Source organism: Nannobrachium achirus, assembly GCF_963921795.1.
Source record: "Nannobrachium achirus genome assembly, chromosome: 9".
In the NCBI taxonomy this organism is placed as follows: domain Eukaryota; kingdom Metazoa; phylum Chordata; class Actinopteri; order Myctophiformes; family Myctophidae; genus Nannobrachium; species Nannobrachium achirus.
Window position 1 is genome coordinate 57923964 of NC_137818.1, and position 7682 is coordinate 57931645.

Here is a 7682-nt window from a genome sequence, read left to right on the forward strand (position 1 = left end):
GCGAATAAAAAACAGACGCCTTTTCGCTTTTTCGAAATTCGCGTTTGGTGTGGATGCTTCCATTGACTTTATAAGGTTTTAAACAAAAGGCGAATAATACGCTAATTCGCTATTCGCCAATTCGCCCTCAGTGTGTACGAGGCTTAAGTTCAGTTTGACCACTGACCACTTGAAAGGGAACGTCTGTACTTCACAGATCTGTCAGTTTCTATTCATCGAAAACATCTATACTACATCATGGCTGAAATGCGCTGGACAGTACATCTGGATGGTGAATCTGTACCAAAGACATTCCAGCATTCTGCAGTAGCAGTGGGACACAAGGTGTACGCCTTTGGGGGGATCGATAGGATCATGTCTATTGCTGGGGCAAGTAACATGAGCCAGATTCATGTGAACATCTTCAACACAGTGTCTTTGTGTTGGAGGAAGTTGGCTTATGTGACAAGGGTAGGAGAACATCTCCTTGAGATTCCCTCCAACCGCGTAGCACACACAGCTGTGCTGATAGGAGATATCATCTACCTCTGGGGAGGACTAACAAATGTTTCAGTTAAGGAGGTCACTATCAGGGGGATTGACTGCAACGATAAAGTGCGTTATCAGTGGGTTACCAGGGGTAGAGACAGCAACATTCTTTATGGATTTGATGTGAACACCCACAGATGGTTCAAGCCCAAAACGTCTGGGGATGTTCCAGAGGCAAGGTTTGGCTACTCAGCCTGTGCGTTAGGGAAGATGCTGTATATCTATGGCGGGTATCTATGTGACAACAGTCTGAATAAGTCTATGACTCATAAAATCTACAGGTTGGACACTGTCACAATGGTCTGGTCTTTAATGAATACCACAGGACTTTCTTCAGCATATCACTGTGCCACCCTTATTGGGACAAAGATGTTTGTTTTGGGGGGCCAGGGATACAACAACATCAGAGTGTTTGACACAGAGAACAACTGCTGGCTGAGCATGCCTTCTACACAGTGGCCGGAAGAATGCGGGTCTCATGATCGGATCTGTCATTCGGCCTTTGCCTACAATGGAGAGATGTACGTACTATTTGCTGGCGGCCAGTCACATGCCTTCAATAATGTGGACTTTCAATCCAGAGACCTTCTCCTGGAAAAAGGTAGAGCCCAAAGGGAAACGACCACATACGTGGGAGGATATGATGTCTTGTTGCAAGGTTGGAGATCGCGTCATCCTCTTTAGAGGATATGCTCAAAAACGGCCTGGTGTTCTGTACATCTTAGACTTAAGTCCTAGTTTGAAGACGTTATGCAAACTAGCGGTTATTCAGGGCGGTCTGGAGCAGTTAGGACTCCCACACGGCATCAGGTGGGAACTGGCAGCTATGACTAACCAACAGACAACAGCAGCAAGAGAAATAAATCTAGTGATTTCTTTCTTCCAGCACCCCTAATTGTAGGCTATAGACAGAAAGAGAGACAGACAGACAGACAGACAGACAGACAGACAGACAGACAGACAGACAGACAGACAGATAGACAGAGTCCCCCATCTGTCTCCCACCCCTCCATCTCAGGGTCAGGGTCTGTGGTGGGAGGAGAGGGTTCTATATTCAAATAGATTGCATCGTGGCTACAAGCTGTATAAGGAGAACCCCAAATAAAGGCAATTCTTTTGTAATCAACATCATCATTAGACTGATTTAATAGGGGTGTAACGATATAGTGACTGCATTGAAATATTGTTTTTAACTTAAAAAATCGAAGTATATCGAAATGAAAACAGCTAAAATCGAATCGTATCATTTGATTTTGTATCGTGTCGAATCGGCAGGGCCAATAATCGAGATACTACCTACTTGTGCATTGTATTTAGCATTTTTAAGAAGAAAAAATTAAAAGGAGGGTTTTAATTACTCTTCTTTTCCATATAGGTACTCTGGTCTATCGATAAATGTGTGTAATCTCTGGGTTCATGTCAAGGTGCAGGTTTGTCAATAAACAATGTCCATGTATTTGGTAGATAATCACTGTGTTTACTTATTTATATCCATAATAATACATGTTTCCCTTAAAAACCTGCACTATCCACACCTTTCACGCAGATTACATTTCTTTGCTAAATAGTTACTATATCGATTTTAAAACATTGAATCGAATCGTATCGTATCGCCATGAATGAACCAATATCGTCCATGTATCGTATCGCCAACCATGTATCGTGATATGTATCGAATCACTATTAAAATGTATCGTTACACCCCTAATAAATAAATACACAGTTCACATCCAAACAAGAGCCGGCTGCATGCACAAAAAGGCACAAAGTCTATTTCTCTTTGCTTCCTGCACGTCGTCGCTTTTGGGTGGAAACCTCCTAATTTTAAGAAAATCGAATATAAAACCATCCACTTTCACTTCCACTTAAAAACATGAAAAGGAAAAGCAGATATGAGCTTGTATATCGGCTATTTTTGCTACTTTGAGTGACACTGTAGTATACTAGTAAGACAGCCCCCCTAAAGGGCGAGGTCACCCCATCTGTCTTGGCCATCTGTCTTGAGATCCATGTATACTGTATATGGAGATATGTTGTTTCATACAACTGTGCATTATGCAAGTACAGTGAAGGCAAGGGAGGCAGCTAAGAACATAGGCAAAAATCTGAGCTATCCGTGTGCAAAAGTTGGAGTCTAGAACCAACATTGTGCTGTGAGACCCCAGACATGCTTACTCGGTTACTCGTTATGTGAAAGTCCTATGACGTCTATGATGTCTGACATCATACATACAATCCCTTTTATGCCCATATATGGAGATCCCTGTCTGTAGAACCAACCGTGTGCTGTGAGACCCCAGACATGAATCAGATGTAGAGGTCAGCTCCATATATGGAGATCTAGGTGATGATCCAGTCATCTCCATGTATGGATATCCAGGGTTTGAGCCAGAGGTGATGCCACATGATGTCACGTGATGTCACGTGATGTCAACAAAGTTGACAGAAGGAAGGACAAGATGTGCCGGTTTTCATAGTCATTCATATCATTCACCACTATTGTCGTTGATATAGTAGTAGGGGTGTAACAATATAGTAACTGAATCGAAAAATAGATTTTAATTTGCAATGATCTACTATATCGTTTGCAAAAGCAAAATATCGTACCGTTTTGGCTTTGTATCGTATCGTATTGTTCACGATGCAGATAATCGGTATCGAATCGTTTTGCAGTGCAAATAATTGATTGTATGGAAACTAAGTATTTGTGCATGATATTTAGCAATTTTAAGAAGTAAAATGAAAAGAGGGGTTTAATTACTTTTCCATTCCATAGAGCTACTCTTGGTCTATCAATAAATGTGTGTAATAATCTCTGTGTTCATGTCAAGGTGCGGGTTTGTCCATATGTGTTGAAATGTAATGTCCATGTACATTTGCTAGAGAATCACAGTGTTTACTTATTTATATCCATAATAATAGATTTGTCCCTTAAAACATGCACTATTGACACGTTTCACACGGATTTAATTTCTTTGCTAAATAGTTACTACATCGATTTTAAATCATTGAATCGAATCGTATCGTATCGCCATGAATGAACCAATATCGTCCATGTATCGTATCGGCAACCATGTGTCGTGATGCATATCGCATCGTTGTTAAAATGTATCTTTACAATATAGTAGAGTACAGTATATATTGTTGCTAGTAGGGCAAAAAAACATATTCTATCTTTTCTTTTTTTTTTTATAAATGCTTGAATCATAGGCCTACTACAATGTCACACAAAAGTAGCAGATCCACGTGCTCGAATCCTGAAAATCAAGCACTTAGTTTTGGACATAATGAGACAAGACAATATTGAACAGCCCTTAATACTACACTGCACGACAGGCTCAATGATTAAGTGCTGCTGTGGAGTCCAAGCCTGTGACAATTAAAGTTATACCATGTAACTTTTTTTATAAAACAAATCTTAAAATGGTCCTAACTGTTAAATCGCTAAAGTTTTAGAACCCCCACTCCGTTATTTTCAGCTTCAAAAGCCTTCTCTTTATATGTTTTCTATGAGCCGTGAGGGGGGGAGAATTTCGCGGCAAAATGACGTCATCATACTACCGGCCAATCACAGCGAGGGTTATACACTGCCGGCCAATCACAGCGCATCTTGGAGTGGGGTCGCTAGGGCGGCCATATTTGTAGTCTCCCGTGTGTCTCGGGTGCACGGTGAACACAGCAAGCTCAACACATGGGTGAAGGAGGAGTGTATCTCCGGAATGGCTGAACGCACAGGAACCAGGGACCCCTCAAAAGATAGATCTCGGCGAGGTGGAGGCAGAACCAGGGTGTGAGAACCGAAAAATGGCCGAAAGACGCGGACGCGACCGAGGTTTGCTATAGCTACTGACCACAAGTTGAGCAACTTACACAGTATAGCTTTAAAGTTCTGGCAGTTGTTGAACATTTTGAGACACAATCATTGTAGTGTGACAGGTGATATAATTGCATCGCAGTGAGAAACATGGCAGACAATGCCCAAAGTGTGGTCTGGGACACTTAGGAGTCCTTAAGGGAGTCCAGGTGTCCCCAGCAAAATGAGGAACAGTTAAAACATTTAAGCAAAATAGCTTATCTACAAGCTAACGTGTCGCGATGCCACGTGAACTTGTACATCAGCTATTTTGGAAAGATTCGAAGAAATTAAATCTTGACAAACCTTCTATGATGGCAGGTAGCCCCGAGCACAAAATCTATTCAATCGGGGGTCCTTGGCCAAATATATATTGGTTTGGTGGTCCTTCACATGAACATGTTTGAGAACCACTAGAGGAAGAGGTGCCCATAGAGGAATGCAGTTAGTGTTTAATGGACCATTGGGTAATGATTGATAGAAACAGCGTTCTGTGAGATGACACGTTATGTTGTTTTGGTTTGATATACTAGAGTCACCAAAGCGAGCGAGGCAGACGCCCGGAGGCGCCGCCCCGCGAGGGTTTTGGATCTGATAAATGCACGCATCCCCGAAGGCCAGCACCCGTTTGCATGTATTCGCTCTAGAATTACCACAGTTATCCAAGTAACTGAGAAGCGATCAAAGGAACCATACTAATTTGATTTAGCGACATGTATTCTATGTTTTTGGAGTCCTACAAATGTGTAATCTAATTTTGGCAAACTTGATTCAGTTTTGTGTCAACTGTTTTGCTAAAGTGACTTCCGTTTGGAGAAATGTGCTCATCGAGATGAAACTTGCTTGGTGTTAATTCTTTTCAGCCTTGTTTGTGTGATGCAGAGCAGCAGGCAGATGATGCACAGTGTGTGACTCTCGTTTCAGAAACTCAAGTGTGTTTGTCATATTTGTGAGCCTCTTCACTGCAGTGTCCTGTGACTTTGACTCACAAACAGGATGTTTGCAACCGGTCCTTTTCTAGAAATACAACTCTCAGCATATCGTCACTGTCGGGCAGAAACCTTGTATCTCCAAGTTTCAAATGTGTACGTTTTTTTGCGAAGTAAAGCCCTGCTTCATCAGACAAGGCCGTCACACAAAAGTAGTGAAAACAGCAGATATACAAGCACACAACGCCTCGCGGTGATCGGCTGTTTTCACTAGTTTAGTTCATTTTTTTTAAATGATTTAAACAAACGGTTTTGGACATACGTACAAGGTTTCCACCCGACAGCGACGATATGGTAACGGTAGGTGTCAGAGTGCGGAGAAGGACCAGAAAACAATACAGGATGAGCAGGCAACTATAAGGTTCAACTCAAAACCTTTAATAAGCAACAACGGTATCCTAAACAAGAAACTGATGAAACATAAACTGAAACTGGTAATACAAAAGGCTCACAACTTACTGTATACACACTACAATGTAGATGACAAAGTGTCAAACACTCTTCAAAACAAGCAGGCATGTACAGCACGGTATATAGACAGAAACCTAACTAGAGTAGACACAGGTGAACTCAAAACACAACACAAGAATAGGTTGGGGCAAACAGGACGCAGGTAACTAGGGTTAACAATAATCACGTGACAAGACGCTACTTCGACCTCATGGCATCGGGGCGAAGATACAGGGGGAAATCTCGCTTTTGCAAACGCCCATCATTTCGACCGGAGGGTTAGCGACTCACTCCATGGAGGTTAAGGTTAGGGTGAGGGTTAGAGTCGGGTGTCGAAAAGATGACGTGTAGTAACAGCGGCACGCTCCCAGATACAGAACCCTGGCCTGAAGTGACACAAGGTTCCTTTTAGCAGGAGTTTTGTCCCCTCCATGCAGCCATCGCTGCACTAAATAAACTGCCTCGCCCCATCGATAAGATGGTTTTCTTTGTACAGTGGGGGCCTCATGATTTGTCTTTATGATATGTTGTTTTGTGTTATGTGGTTATTTGTTGTTGTTTTTTGTTGTTGCTTTTTCATCAGACTTGTGAAGACAAATATCCCTTCTGGGACAATAAGGATTAATATTAATAAGTCTACAGGTCGAGAGCGGTCAAAGTCGACATCGGGCAACGTGCTAACACGACTTAAGTCGTTTTAGGGGGCCAAATGACTTGTGCTTTGCTCGCATTTTCTGCAACAGGAAGTCAACTCTCTTCTGTTCTTGGTGTTTGAAGAAGGATGCAGACACTTTAGTGCGTATTCGCCTGGCGTAGACCTCCAGGAACACCAAGCAGTAGCTCGTCAACCATAGAAAACCCAGCAGGAGTCTCACACCCGGGTTTGGCGGTGACATCGTGACATCACAGTGTGACAGCTCGGGGCTGAAGGTCCACATGTAATCCTGGTGGAATTTCGCCATCTCGTATTCCCGACACGATGCTGGCCAAATGGGTTCGAAGATACAAGCAAATGGAACAAACAACCCCGCCTATCAGAAAGAAAGACAGGATATGGCACATGAAGAACATTGGAATAGCCAAATACTTTCTTTCAGTGCGGGCTGCTTTTGTACTCTGTGTCCTGCATGTGTGAATCAGATGAATCAGAGAATCAGATTAATCAGATGAATCATCAGCACATAATCCGATTTCTTACCTTAAAGTCGACACTGAATCCTGCAGATGTCGGTGGGAAATCCGAAAGCCAGGAAAGACTCATCCGACCGATGTAATACACAAAATGATCCAAGGCAATTATGAGGCTGATCGCAATGAAATATAGTGTTACTAGAGCAAGTGAAATGACACAAGTGAAACATTCCTCACTTGTTAAACAAGTCTTGTTATAGGCTGTTATCTTGGTTCTACCGTCACCAAATTGTCGTAATAGATCTTTTGAAAGGTTGGCGTTATCAAAACGCACCGATGTCAAATAAGACTTCAAGTAGCGCGCCGACTTGACGATCAGAAGAAAAACAAAAATGGCCGCCAGGATGCGGTTGGACAGCAGCTTGTAAACATTTAAGAGACTCCTGCCATGTGAAATATCCCTCTCTATCCGCCCACTCATCTCCTTAAACGACCTTTTGACCGTTGACATGTCAATACGTGTGTACTCTTCAAACTTCTTCAAGTTAGTAACGACGTTCAAATGGCTCTGTGTCTGTTTGATGACCTCATACACAATGTCCTTCTTCGCTCTGGCCAGAGGGTCAGTCGAGTTCAACAAGCTCCTGGCGAACCCCTCCGAGCTGCACTTCAGGACGTGCGCGACGGCCCCGACGTTCTGCGCGATGTTCGGGATGACGTTGAGCACCAGG

General features: G+C 42.8%; 1 protein-coding gene across 1 annotated transcript in view; it reads right to left on the reverse strand.

The window, feature by feature from the left end:
* Positions 1–6497: 6497 nt before the first annotated feature.
* The window catches only part of LOC308291019 (osteoclast stimulatory transmembrane protein-like), a gene marked incomplete at both ends in the record, with an annotated part of 2961 nt that continues 1776 nt past the window's right edge, over positions 6498–7682 (reverse strand). The window contains 2 exons of the mRNA XM_080732934.1: positions 6498–6851; positions 7019–7682. The exon at positions 7019–7682 is cut by the window's right edge and continues 336 nt beyond it. Coding sequence (XP_080589060.1) covers positions 6498–6851; positions 7019–7682 — 1018 coding nt within the window. The remainder of the gene's footprint in view (positions 6852–7018) is intronic.